The sequence below is a fragment of the Ambystoma mexicanum genome, chromosome 13, assembly GCF_040938575.1.
Source record: "Ambystoma mexicanum isolate Mex_15411 chromosome 13, UKY_AmexF1_1, whole genome shotgun sequence".
Lineage (NCBI taxonomy): Eukaryota > Metazoa > Chordata > Amphibia > Caudata > Ambystomatidae > Ambystoma > Ambystoma mexicanum.
In genome coordinates, this window is record NC_090938.1 from 708,271,066 (window position 1) to 708,286,126 (window position 15,061).

Genomic DNA, 15,061 nt, shown 5'->3' on the forward strand with positions numbered 1-15,061 from the left:
ATTTTGTTGCTGGTCTTCTGGCCGAAAGCAAAATCTCCATTAGGTCTTCCGGGGAGGTCCCAATCTTTGTACCTCAGCCTCTCAGAACCCATGCGTGATGGCTGAGTGGTTTGACCTCTGGATGGAGAACCTGACCCTACTCTCGCAAGAGAAGGTCCTCTCTTTGTGAAAGATGTATCAGAGGGCGTATCAGAGGGCGGATGGACATTTCCAGAATGTCCAGGTACCAAGTCCTCCTGGCACAATCCGGGGCAATTAGGATCATGGATTTCCCAAAAATGTTCTCAACCCCCTGATCACGTGAAGAATGACGAGGACTGGAGGAAACACGTACAGAAGTGGAAACTCCCAGTCCACCACGAACGCGTCTCCTAGAGCTCCTCTTGGGTGGAATTTCCTGGAGCAGAAAAGCTTGCACTTCGGTTGACACTGGTTGTGAACAGATCCACTTGAGGGCTTTCCCAAAGGGTGAAGATCTCTTGAAGGACTTCCTGAGCTAGTTCCCACTTGTGGAAAACTGTGCACTGCCTGCTCACAGCGTCCACCGCTGTGTTCTCCTCTCCGGCTAGGTGAACTGTCAATAGGGAGATTCCTTCTTGAATTGCGCAGTACCAGAGCTGCATTGCCTCTCTGCATAGTGGTAGTGACCCAACACCTGCTCGCGTGTTGAGGTAGTACATGGCCACTGTGTTGTCCGTCATTATCAGGACATTCTTTCCCTGTACAGAGGGCAGAAAGGCCTTCAGTGCTAGTCTGATTGCCCTCAGCTCCAAAAGATTGATATGTAGTTTGGACTCCGATGGAGACCAACGACCGCTGATTGTCAGATCGTTGGTATGGGCTATCCCCCCGTGAGTGAGGCATCCATCACTACTGTTATCTCCGGCCATGGCTGCCGAAAGGGTTCTCCCTTCAGAATGTTGTCCTTGCAGGCCCACAACAGAAAGTCCTGTGCTCGGAACCTGAAGGAGGTCTGACATCCTGCCTGAGAATGGGGACCATTGAGACTTGATAGCCCTTTGGAGAGATCTCGTTCTCAGGTGAGCCTCTGGCACCAGGAAAATGAAGGATGGCATGAGGCCGAGCAACCTCAAAAAATGGAAGGCCGGAAGACACTGGTCCCTCTGAAATTTGGTGACCATCTGCTGAATGTGTTGAGCCCTCACCTTGGGTGGCAAGGCTATTCCAGAGGAGGCATCCAGTACTGCTCCAATTAAATGAAGTATTTGAGATGGCATCATATTTGACTTCTTGTAAATGAGGGAGAAGCTCAGTTTGTGGAGAAAATGGCAAGTCACACTGAGATGTTCTAGGGTCTGTTCTGTAGAACAAGCCCTGATCAGCCAATCGTCCAGGTAGGGGTAGACATGAATCCCCCTCTCCTGAGACTCGCTGTCACCACCGCCATCAACTTAGTGAAAACCCTTGGGGCAGAGGTCAAAACTGAAAATGAGAACCGCCGACAGCACACCTGAGGTACTTTCTGTGCTTGTGATGGATAGGCACTTGAAAGTAAATCTCCTGAAGGTCCAATGATACCATCCAGTCTTTGGGTTGGAGGGCCTAAATGATCTGAGAAAGGGTAACCATCTTGAACTTGTCCTTCCTGAGCAACTTGTTTAAGTTTCTTAAATCCAAGATGGGTCTCAATCCTCCGTCCTTTTTGGGGATTAGAAAATACTGGGAGTACCAAACCTAGTTCCTCTCTGCTGCAGGTACTGGTTCTATTGCACCTTTCTCTAGCAGGCTCAACATTTCCTGCATAAGGAGCAGATCTGGAATTTTCAATGAGCTGTTCCCTGGTGGATGATCCTGGGGCCTTTTAAAAAAAGGAAAGCAGTAACCCTGGGCTACCGTTTTCAGTGCCCAAGCATCTGAAATAATGTCACGCCACTCTTTCAGATACTGTGAGAGCCTGCCTCCCTCTGGGGTCTTATGGATCAAGGCCTCAGAGAAGTTTTGAGGCGGCTGAAGTAGCAGCTGAGGGCAAAGCTGCTGCTGCTTGGGCTGATTTAGAACTCTCCCTCGTCCACCACGAAGGAATCTTCTTTGTCCTCTATGACTGACTTGTTCTCTTCCTCTTCCAATAGAAACAAAACAACTTACTCCTCCAAGATAACGTGCCGGAGTAGGAATGTTAAGGCTGTCTAAAAACAGTGCTGAGAGATTTAGCCGCCACTTTTGAAGTCTGTAGCTTTTCCAGACTTTCACCCTCCTTGCTACCAAACAGTCTCGAGCCATAAAAAGGCATATTGAGTAATCTAGTTTGCACGTCCGGTGCAAATCCAGACTTCCTCAGCCACACAAATCTGATCTGTGTAGCACGGTGCTAGTCGCCATGGACCTGCTAATACTATATGCAGTATCCAGACCTGACTGGAGGCACTCACACATTTCCTCCTTACAATCCTTGATGATAGCCAGGTTACTGTCTCTCTTACCCTTCGGGATGTGGTCAGCCGACATTGCTGCGCAGTCCCACAGGATGAACGAAAACTTAAATAAAGCACAAGTGGAAGGGGGTGTGGCCAGCATCACCACTGAGGCGGCAGCTTTGCTGATGGCCTCCATGTGCAGCCCAATGCTTTGGAGGTAAAATACGGTTTCCGTGACTTCCTGAGGCCGGCGAAGTCATACGTAGTGACAGGAAGCGGTTCTGCTTCAATTGAGTCCAAAAGTGTTGCTAACGGGCACCTACGAAGCTGGAAGACTGAGGGTGAGCCCGCAACCCCAGCACCAGCACGCCAAGATGGTAGTCGGCCGCAGTGAGGTGGAAGGTGGGAGGAGCGGTTCAGCTGAGAGCAGAGGGATGGATGGACCCCAACGGCTTGACTAGCTCAGGCAACGAACGAGTGCAGCCTCCCGACTCTGTGGATCCGCCCGAGGAGAAGACAGGGGATGACTAGCGGGCGCCGAGAGGAAGCAAGAGCAGCCCCGAAGTGAGTCGTTGGATGCCCGGCTCCTACTCTGCGCTGGTCCACTGCTGGGGACCCAGCACACTAGCAGGGAACCAGAGGGTCCAGATCGACAGCGGTGCCCAATTGGGAGGCCCAACCCTGCATCAGGCAGTGGATCCCTGGAGGGCCAGTGCAGACGTTCCATGCTCTTCGGCGGCGTTGTGACCACGGAGGGTCCACCTGCGGCACATAAGTGAAGGAGGCAGTCAACATCTACATTATTCCAGTGAGCCCGTGGGGGTTGGGGGGGGGGGAAATCTGCAGGCTAGATATCCCGATGACTGCACGCTCTGAGGCAGCTATCTCTCGACATGTCCCCCCATCACTAAGAGTACTACTGCACATTCGCATTGACGGCGGTGAGCCGTGGTGTGAGCTCCTTTCCTCCACCCCATACTATGCTTGATCAAGAAAGCCCAGCAGCGGCAGAGGTGAGGCTGCCCTTCCACGAGGGAGACCCGCTGGGTGTGGTGGGGGGAAGGGGTGCCTGGATGCCCCACGGTGTGTGCCACAGAGCGCGAAAGTGCAGGACAATCGAAGAAACATTAGCAAGTCCCTGCTGAAGTACTGCTGGCCTCCAGTAAGCAGTCACTTGCCAGTGGATCAACGCACTCCAGTCGACTCAGTACACGAAGGTGAGCCATTTGAAGGGAGTGGAAAGCGCCCCCTCCCACCCGGCCTAATCAAGCTCTGTGTTCCCAAGACCTGTTGCGGGATCTGGGTTTCCCCACACTTGTCTTGAGCCCTTTTGGAGAGTGGCCCTCCCCCGCTGCAGCACCAGCCAACCTGAACATTCTAGGAAGCCCCTCCTAAAACGCCCCCTATGCTGACGGAACAGCTGGATCTCCCCCCTTCCACTTTCTGGTGGCCCAACTCAAGGGGGCTGAAAGAGCATAGTGCACACGATAGCTTGTTGGTGGATCCTACCCCCCAGCCACAAAGAAAGTGAAACAAGAGGTCACTGGTACAGCCCTGCAGGCCCCCTAGAGACATGAACCCAGAAGAAGGGCATACAACCAGACAGAAGCGAACGGAGCGAGCGTCCTCAGGGCTGGTGTAGTAGCTTTTGGCACCCGGCTGCAATAACTGTGATCCCCCACTACATAACGTATGCCCACAATCATGTCCAAACACTCGTAAGACTCCAAAAAGAGTGGGGACATTTCTGCTATGTTACTCAATGGAGATAAGGGGAAAAAACTTAAGTTCACGTAATTATTCCCACAAGCCACACCAGGAGGAGTTGGACAACTATCATAGAGGACATTCACCATGCTGGATATTAAAGCTGAATTTCGCTCCTGTATGTCGGAACTCAACTCCAAACTGGAGAACACTGACCAAAGAGTGATCGAGGCAGAGCAAAGGCTGGGAGAAGTAGAAGACCTGACTCGGGAGCAGTCAGGGTCGCTGCTCGAAGTTCAACGTAAGATCCAGGCCCTGACAGATATAAATAAAATCCTGGAGTATAAGCAGGAGGACTTGAAGAACAGGGCACAAAGAAATAATCTGTGCATCAGGGGGGTGCCCGCAACGGTTCCAGATCACAGCCTGGCAGAATATGTGGGTGATCTATTTCAATCCCTCCTTCCAAATCTCAAAAAATCTCTAATTCTGCTGGATTGCACCCACAGGCTACGCCGTCGGAAAGGACTGGAGATGGAATCTCCCCTGCATGTGATCACCCAAGTACACTTTTTTACGACGAAGGAGGAACAAATGGAGATAGGCCGCTCCCAAGATGAGCTATCGTTTCAAGGGTCCCCTCTGCAGATCTACAAGGGTCTAGCTACAGTGACAATGCAGAAACACAGGGCCCTTAGGCCGCTGACTCTATTTCTACGGGACCAAAAGATTCAATATCGCTGGCTGTTCCCAACAGCAGTCCAATTCTCCTTCAAGGGGGTCTCCCGTACGATCGCACACCTGGAAGAAGCGGAAATTATCCTGAATCCTTCTTTGCCGGATAAGAGAGATGGCTCCACGCCTGACTCCCCAGGGGGCTCGGAAACCCTCCCCCCAAAAGCGAGATAGGTGGCTTGGTCAAGATTCAAGAAGGGTCGCAATATGAGATGATGGACCCCCGCAACTCAAAGCTTGAAATCATGACTGAGTCTGCGATATTAGCGGAAACAGGGAACAATATGAATGTAAGAATTGGTTTTACACGTTTGATGCCCAACTCCAAGGCGGATGTCATCTGAAAGTCCTTGGAGAGACCTGTCGACTGTTTGGGGAAGGAGTGTAGTTTGGAGTCCACAATTTGAACTCAGTTCAAGGTTTTTGGTTGTTATGTTGGAGGAAAAGTCAGTTGGAGCACGTTCCTGAGAACTCCTACGCGATTAATGGCAACTACTGACCAGTTGACTGCCCCCACAACTACACCAGTAGTCAACCTAGAATCTTCTATTCAGTACATGAACTTTGTCACATTGAATGTTAAGGGCCTCAATTCGCCTGTGAAGAGAAAATCCATATTGAAGCGGCTGAAAGACCTAGATGGAATGGTGATATTCCTGCAGGAGACTCAACTACTTCCGGAAGACTACTCCCGTCTCCGAAACAGGGATTTCCCAAAGCAGTTCCTGGCATCGGACAACTCCAAAAAGGGAGGGACAGCAGTCTTGGTGGCCAAGGGCATCCCATTTGAGGAACTGGACTCCATCATAGACCCGGGGGGGCGCTTCATAGCAGTAAAGGGAAGGCTCCTGGGACAGCTGCGTTCATTGGCCTCGATCTATGCTCCGAATGAAGGGCAGGAGCGCTTTCTGTCTGACCTAGAATCTGTCCTCCCATTCCTGGAAGGCAAGCTCATCATCGGAGGGGACTTTAATGGGGTCCCTGACAAAGACAAAGATAAAACTCATGCGCCTTCCCCCAAGGACTACAAATTTGCGCTGGGGATTCTCCCCATGTTCAGAGCCATGGGTGTGGTGGACGCTTGGAGGGTGCTTAATCGAGGCGAAAGAGACTATACTTTCTTCTCACATGTCCACCGCAAATCTTCACGCAATCATCCGCTCCTGGTTTCGCCCCAACTCCTATCCTTCACGAATAAGATAGCCATTGCCCCAAAAGTGCTCACAGATCATGCTCTGGTAGTAGTACAGATTAGATCCTGGATCCCCTCTCCGGTCTCCCGACCACAATGGCACCTCTATGATCCAATCTTGGATGATGTTGCATTAACAGATAAGGTGGCGAAAGCAATTTAGAACTATTTTCAAGATAAACCCACAGAAGTAACCTCCCCGGCCACAACGTGGGACGCCATGAAGGCAGTTATCAGAGGGGTCCTGATAGCACACACGGCAGCATACCACAGGAGGAAGGAACAGACGAGAACCCACTTAGAACAAGAGATACAGGCTATGGAGGATGTACACAAGAAGGGACGGTCCCCGAGGGTCCATGCGGCCCTATGAGTGGCCCATAACAAACTGGAGACACTGTATGCGGAGGAAATGGCGCAGACCATTTACAAGTAAAACAGACTTAATATGCCAAAAGTACCAATGCAAATCACCTCCTGAAAGCGAAACTGGTGAAAACCAGGGAGCAGAATTATATCATAGGCCTCCGAGACTGCGAGGGAGTCATCCACTACGGAGAAAAGAAGAAAACACAGCTAGCACAAGCGTACTTACTGGAGAATATGACCAGATGAGACAGATCAATTGAGGCACAGAGACAATACATCACAGAGGCTTCCCTACCCCAAATGGCGCAGGAAGACAAGGAAGCGTTGGAAGCCCCAATTCAACAGGAAAAAGTGAAGGCTGTTATCAAAACACTAAAAACCTGTGCCCCGGGACCGGATAGTCTATCGTCTAGATTTCAAAAGGTCTTTAGACCCCAGCTCCTGGTGCCCCAAACATCCCTGTTTAATATGTTCTGAGAAACGGGAAGTGTTACCCCCTCAATGCAAATCTCCACCACAATCTTAGCTCTAAAGCCTGTGAAGGATCCGGAAGATTGTGCCTCGTATAGGCCATTCGCTCTCTTGAATATCGATGCTAACATCTACTTTAAGGTGATAGCGAATCGCTTAGCCCCTCTGCTCCCGTGACTGTTTAACCCTGACCAAACAGGCTTTATATTAGGTAATAAAACGTGGCATAACATCAGGAGGGCTTTCAATCTGATAGAATTGGCCTCTCAGAACAACGAAAAACTGTCTCTTCTTGCCCTAGAATTTACAAAAGCATTTGAGAGGGTGGATTGGTCCTTTATGCACCTGAGGCTGGAGGCATTCGCTTTTGGTCCCCAGTTCAGGAGAGCGATAGCCGTCAACTACTGCGCCCGAGTACCTCTCTCCCTGTGAATCAGGAGCGCTCACCCCCAGTTCCTCTCACATGTAGGATACGTCAAGGATGCCCACTCTCAACCCTCTTATTCGCACTCATTATGGAGTCAATGGCACAACACATCCAGGGGAATGAGCCAATACAGGGCCTGATGGTGCAGGAGTCGGCTCATAATATCTCACTATATGCAGATCATATGCTCTTATCCATTACCAACAACATCCCCTCCTTACAGGTGGCGTTACAGGAACTCTGAGCGTTTGGTCAAGTAGCAGGGTTTGACATTAATATTGGGGAATCAGTGGCACTGGGGCTGGGCCTCACTAGACAAGGTTTGAGGGCCATTCAGGCCATCTGTCCGATCAGCTGGAACCCAACTGCTATAGCCTATCTAGGGCTTCACTTAACGGCTGCTCCAAAGGATCTTTATGGGGCCAACTTCCCTCCCCTGGTTAAGACTCTAGAATAGGATCTGGAAATGTTGGTCGAATCACTGCTGCCATGATGAACCTGCTACCCTACATGTTATATTGTTGTTCATCCCTCCCAGTGGAGGTCCAAAACCTTTATTAGAAAAGCGACAATGTAAACTGTTGGGCTTTATTTGGTGGGGGAAATCATCCAGGATCCTGAAGAGGGTTATGATGTGAGGCTCCGGACTGGGAGGTTTAGTGGTTCCTGACATACTGAAATATGCCGCAGCAGCCCAACTAACTAATTTGCCCAAGTGCTCGGCTGAGCCGCCAACACCAAGGTGGATGGAGACAGAGCAAGTGCAAAGCCCCTTGCCCCTGCGCTTCTTGCCCTTTATTCTGCATCAAGCACATAAGCAATGGTCTAGCCTCCTCTCTTCGACGCAACTTACTCTGAAGGTATGGGATGGGGTCCTGCGGAGGAAGAAGATCACTAGGGGAATGCGGTCACTCTCCCCTGTTTTTGGTAACCCCAACTTTACTCACCAGGAGCGTTCAGGAGCTGGAAAGAAAGAGGGCTTCTCACGCTGGGTCAGTTATTTTCAGAGGGCCACCCATGCACTTTTGAGGAGTGTAAAAAAAAATTTAAACTCACGGAAAGGGACAGATTCTCATACGCCCAGATCTGCCACTGGATTATGCACCCTGAAATAAGAGAGAAAGCCACACGACCCCTGAGCCCACTTGAACTTAAAATGGGGGAAGACACACATAAGGGAGGGATCTCAAAACTATACTGACTGTTGCGAGAGGACCTCCTGTCCCCACGTCAGCTAGAATATATTTCCCGCTGGGAGTCAGATTTAGGCTTGCAGCTAGATGATGTATCCTGGTTGGAGATATGGGCTAGAGCCCATGCCTCATCAAAATGTGTGACAAATAATGAGTGTGCTTTGAAATTGCTATTCAGGTGGTATTACCTGCCAGTACAGATCCACCACTTCCAGGCCCTGTTCTAAACCTGATACTTCGTCGGAGATGCAGTCCCTGCTTTTTTGGGACCTTGTAGTTCCCAGCTAATTTCTCTCTTAGTGGGTTTGAGAATAGTTCGGAGCTGGTCCTGTTAGTCCCTCTCTCAGGCGGACCGGGACTGTATGCAATTTGTGCACTGTGACTTTGTCACAAATAGCTGTTCAGCAGAAGTGAGGGTAAAAAAACAGTTGGTGAATAAAATAGGATGAGATGGAAACAGATTTTCATCTATACTTAACATATGAGGCTAAGGCTTGGCATAATGTTGCCTGCATTGTGAGATTCGGCAGAGAATGCGCTGAGAATTCTATATTTGTATGTAACACATGCCCTTCAATCAGATTAGCATATGGCAAGGCATATCTCTTCACTCTGCTTACACAACACACAACATCTTGTTTCTGTTTCATTTTAGCATTCAAATAAACTATTTCTTTGCTTCCCCTACAGAAGAAAATCAAGCTGGAGCGGCACAGGGTGGAGTCTGAGTTTGCCCAGAAGCAGACGTTCCTGGAAATTGACCGCCAGATGTTCCTGTCGCGGATTGACCGGGAGGAGGAGATGGTGATGCAGAAAGTGGCAGAGAATTTGAACAAATTGAATGACCAGACTGCCACAATGGACCAGCTGCTCTGTGAAATCGAGAGAAAGACCTTGCAGAAGGGGGCACACCTCCTGGTGGTGAGTGTGGGCTGTCAGCTTTGATTTTTCCAAACCCATGTGTTGAACATACAGCAGCCTCCAACAGTAAGCCGAGCTGCTCTCCATGTATGTGTGTACCCAGGCCTCCAATGGCTAAATGGTGCTTGCGTTCCCCCGTCTCCAACTCTTCCTTTGTGTGGATAGTATAAGGGAAGCAAGTAGCACTTGGCAGAGCTTTACAAATTTCTTTCAGATCCACCCTTGTTTTAATGCCAGGGAGTACAGCACTGAAAGGAGCATCTCCTCCATGTGATATGGTGAAATTGAATGAAGGGGTGTTCAGCACTAGTAGTTCCTACTGTTCCCTCTGATGGACTGGCAGTAGAAGGGAGCACAGAACTGAGTCGGGCTCTTGCATGGGACTCTCTTCTTTCAGCTTGACACAACAGGGGGAGGAGTGTACTTCATCAGTGCATAGAATCCTCTAGTGATTTAATATTTTGGCTGAATATACTTCTACGAAAAATGGAGTCTCATGTAACACTATACTGAAATGTTTGTAATGCATATATTTGGGGCTCATTACAAGTTTCCGGGTATCCTGCCGGTATTCTGGCAGCATAGGCATACTGGGGAAACTGCCCATACTGTCTCTGCCGCCTGATACAGGCAGCTGAGACTGCTGTAAGTTCCCATTCCATAGAGTCCCATATGACTCCATAGGAGGGGATTGCCAGAATGACCGGCACAAGTGCCAGTGTTTCCGGCATTTCTTTGCTGGTAGGAACCTCTGGTTTCCCCGGTCCGGTAAAAATCCCAGTGCCGGTTTTACAGGCAATATTTTTGGCATTTTTACCAGACCAGGCACCTCGTAATGATTGTGTCAGTGTAATAATAAAATGTATGCTGCTTGCCATAAAATAAACAGACCGCAGTTATGGCACCTATTTTGTGTTTATTTTTTTGCATTCACTTTGGCATCATTGAGGATGCTCCCCTTCCATTTTTGCTTCTAACACTTTTTGCTGTTGTCTTGTGCACCAAATGTGTCCAAATTAAATGCCGTTTCGTTTGGTTTCTTCCTTGGTATCAACATCTGTTTACTTGATGCCACCACATTTTATTTTAAGTAATTAGTATCTTTTTATGATTTTTACGTCTATATCCCAGCCCAAACAAAGTTATGAATGTGATTGCAGGTAGCATAGTGCTAACAATGAGCTTATACAAATAAGCTTTTGCTTACAGACCTTCAGTTCACCTTGACAATGTTGGTCCTGGCTATATGTTCTCACCAGCATCTGTACGGAGATTGAAAACAAACAATGCAGAGATTTCCCACAGATTCTTAGAATAATCTAACAAAAATATATTCCCTATGCACAAAATGCATTTGAAGGTATGCATCATTGATGTTTACATGCAGCTGCTATTTGTATCCCCATTTGCGCAAGTAAGGAGGCATTTCTGCACATTTCAGTGTGCGTCCGTATTTGAAAAAAGGTTACCATTGAAATGCACAGAAAATACACACATTCCCCTGTGCCCGTTTGGAAACACACAATCCTATACCAAGACCCGTGCTCATTGAAGCGAGCAGTGTGACCCCCAGGAATTTTTAATGTGGCCACCTCAGGCAATGCATAGAAATCCTTTGCAAATGTCACATAGTAAGCTGCTGAACTAAATCACTTATTAAGCCAGGGATCCATCTGCTCCAGTCATAGCTTGTTTCAAGTCGAAAATGCTTTTTGTATCAGGTGCATATCCTCCACCTTAGAAAAAACACAAGTCTGTTTTTCCTCCTGGGATCTTCATTGGTATTCATAAACACTTAATATCTCCTCCTTTGTGCAGCATCCCGGTACAGTTTTCAACACTGGAGAAAAAACTCACCATAAATGTAAATTTATTTAACAACATTGCATAACATTAGTAATAAGGCAAATGTGTTGTTGGACTAAAATTCCTTGTTTTAAACAATTTCCACTCCATTAAAGAAAAGCAGTGTGTTTCAACTGCATTTCTAGATAGCTTTCAATAGAGAAAACATAAGGGACCAAGGGCAGATAGGCAGCTTTAGCATAAACATATAAACAATGACACGTCCCTTTAAGGTCACAGAGAGTCAACTCCTTTCATCCACTACATTTGAAGTGGGTTCTTTTTTCCAATCTATGTCATATGGTTCATGAACACTTCTTCTGCTGTTGAAGGGTCTTTCAGTAATTATTTCACAGACTTTCTAAAATGGGGTTCACATCATTCAGAATCAAATGACAGTTTGTTCTTTGTGGACTGTTTTCCTCATCAGTTATGGTGTTTTCATGGCCTTTTTACACACAAAAGAGTTCGCTGTCCAGTGCTTCACAACAACTTTGATAAGTGGAGTGCATATGGGGGGCAATTAATCAACATGACACATGTATTGGCTCCATTCCTGATATGGGGTAACAGGGCCCAATATGCCAAAGAATATCTCACATGACATTTTAACAAGAGGGAAAGGGTATGGCAGAGGATGAGGCTGGGCTTGGCTTCTGGAAAAGACACTCCTCAATCAAAATGGCTAAAATTTATGTTTCTAAAGTCCACATTATCAGGTGCCATTTGTGGCATCTCGCGGGAGATATTGGTCCTGCTAATCCTTCTTTGAGTCCAAACTGCAACTAACTTATTTAACAGTTGCCAACTGGACTCCAAGAAGGGAAAGAGAAATTTGATCAAATAAAAAAAAATCAAGTTCCTCTTGTGGTTGTAGAGTTTTTCACAATTTGCTTTGGTTGACTTCAGCTGGAATCTAGAAACACATACAGAATATATTAAAGCTCGGTTACCTACCACCTTTCCCTAGGTCACTTCTCATTCATTCTTATTTTCTGCTGCCTGTCAGGTTTGGTCTTGCTTCTTCCGCGGATACCTCTAATCCCACAGACCCTTTCCAGGCGCTTCCAATCCAACCTCAATATTTATTTACAGTTGAGTTAAGAACTCCAGGGAAGGGACAGAGGTAGTGAATAAAAACAGATGCGTCACTGTCTGATTCTGGTCTCAGCGATCTGCAGTAGGACAACAAGTAACGAATTCAATCATTATCTTGCCAAAAATACACTCAACTTATGTAATATTCCTTCCGTTCCCTCCCTTATCTGTGACACCTCAAAAAGCCAGAAGGTGAATTGATAAGGAGGAGATGGTTTTCTTCCATTCACTTTGCACTTAACTTCTTATATCTTGATAACATTTTACAAAGGCTTCTATAAGACTCCTAACCTTAAGAATCCTTAACTAACTAAGCCTCAGGTAGCTGTGTTTCTTCTTCACAAACTCTGCTGCTTCCTGCTTTTCTCCGAAAACTAGATTTAGTTTTGTCACTATAATGTCTGTCTCATATACTGACACTAGGAAGATACTGCACCTTCCTCACTGTCCTTCGTACAGATGCGAGCATGTGCGATGGGGACATTTTGTTCTGTTTTTGGCAACAGTCACATTCCTACTCTGAAGACCATGCAGACGCATGAACGCGCCAAGGCCTTAAATCTACATCATGTGCGAAGACTGCAGCTCTTTTTTTCCTTTTCAGTAAGGCTGGGAATAGATTTGCTTTCCCCTGGAACCCTGCGCTCCTTTTCCAGATTGTGTGAATCACTCTGCTTATACATACCAAAATACCAAGCCAGTTGCCCTGCATGTATGAGCTGTAGCGCTCGAGTTTACAGCTTCACTGAGAGAAAAGCAAACTCACGCTCGGTATGTGGCATGCTATGACACGCTTGCTTGTTTATTGTTCATATTAAAGGTTGTTTGCATGTACAAATTTGCTGCTAGCAAGTCTATGTATTTACAGTTCACTTTTACTTTAATTCACCCACACAGCTTCTCCCAAAAAGCTGTGCTCCCACCTGAGAGGTTCAAGTTAAAGTACTCTATAACTTCTTTCTTCTGCTGCTTCAGTCTTCTACAGGTTTCTTGATCTTGTGGGCCTAACATAGGGGAGCTTAAATACACACAACCTGACTTTGGAAAGTTTCTGATGAAAGGCAGTTGGAGATTATTCTGAACATTCAAGGGTGATTGTTCCTGCCCTCCTAGCCAATCAGCTTTCTTCTTGAGGTTCTGCCATCTTGGCTTGGGAGTCCTGTTCAGGTATGGTTAAGGAAAACAAGAGACAATCACCATCCCCAGCTCCCTCTCCCTTTAACATCTAACCTTGAAAAAACAACCTCCTATCTTGTGTATTGTTACTAGTCCCTTGCACCAACTTCCTTCTACCTTGTGTTGTGTTACTGGCCCTTTATTCCTGCAACCCATGACACTGCCCCTTCACCTTACTGTTTGCCTCTCCACACTGCCAAGAGGCTGGAGTTTCAAATTTATATTACTATTGACATCTGCGACTTATATGTTTTTCCTTCTTATAGAGGGAGTAAGATTTGAAGGGTGTTGTGAATCATGATACCGCAATCCACAAAAGAGCCCTACCCAGGCCTGCCTGGCAGCGGTAGTGATGCTACCCACTAGATCAGGATAACGGCAGCAGTGGCGCAGCTCGCGATGCATGGAGGAACTGATGGGCATCCACGCCTTGGTGTGCCTGTGCTGGAACGCCGGGATGACAGCGTGCTCCGCTCTGAGGGATGGAAGTTGATGAAAGAAGATGACGGAGCGACACTACAGGACCTAAGAGGAAAGGCTGTAGTCTTTTCCTCCAATAGCGCCAGGAAGAGCCTATGGGAGGACTCGGGTTCAAATCCCCATAGAGGAACCTGGGGAAATGTAAGAGGTACTTACATTAATAAAACAAAAGCCTGAGCCCTAAGGATTGGACAAATAATATTTACAAGGATCTCAGTATAAACAAGAATACAAAAAGCAAATGCAGTGAATCTACAATTGAAGTAATAGAAGCCCAACTGGCCAACAGAAAAAGAGTCTAAATACAGAAGGACCAGAGTGGAAACACCCTGCCAGCCAATCCTGTAAGCAGGGCTTCCCACCAATCAGCAGCTAACAGGATGAAGAGGAGTCTGGTTATAAAAGCAGAGCCAGCTCATTCTGAACTTGTCTCAGTCGGGGACAGGCTCCCTGTGCTTCTCTCATTGCGGCAGAAAGAGGAGCTGCATCCCAAAGGAGGAGTTGCTGGCTGGGGGAAGGAGCCTGGAGTACACTGGAGTACTGCCTGCCTGCCTGGAAGCTGCCTGGAGGAAATTGATTGACCCAGGAGGAAGAAAGATAGTACCCCTGCAGCCCACCTAAGCCAAAAGGATGGAAGAGCTGAACTACTTGAGGAGTCTAAGAAGAGGTTAGGGAAGCTGATTGACCCACAGGGAAGGAGAGTACCCCTGCAGCCCAACTTAGCCAAAAGGTTAGAAGGTCTGATCTGCTTGAGAAGAGGCTGAGGAATCTGATAATCCAAGGGGAAGAAGGAGAGAACCCCTACAGCCGGAAATTTGAAAGAGCGGACCCGCCTGAGAAGCCTGGGAAGAGGCTAAGGTAAAACCTTGCTAAAACCCTTTTAAAGAGAGACCAGGACAGAAGCAGGACACCGGAGAGGAAGAGGGGCAAAAATCCCCTGAAGAGGAGAGGGGTGCCAATCCAGATCCCCTGAGGACGTGAGGGGCAAAGAAGAAAGAGAGAAGGAAGGTAATGAAGAGAGACTCCTGAAGGAAAGGGGAATCACGCCGAGAGAGAGGGATGAATCATCTGG

At 47.6% G+C, this 15,061-nt stretch overlaps 1 protein-coding gene across 1 annotated transcript in view; it reads left to right on the top strand.

The window, feature by feature from the left end:
* Positions 1 to 15,061, top strand: part of LOC138521762 (E3 ubiquitin-protein ligase TRIM39-like) — a 1,417,788-nt gene that overhangs the window by 835,066 nt on the left and 567,661 nt on the right. Inside the window, exon 4 of the mRNA XM_069634827.1 lies at positions 9,160 to 9,390. Coding sequence (XP_069490928.1) covers positions 9,160 to 9,390 — 231 coding nt within the window. The remainder of the gene's footprint in view (positions 1 to 9,159; positions 9,391 to 15,061) is intronic.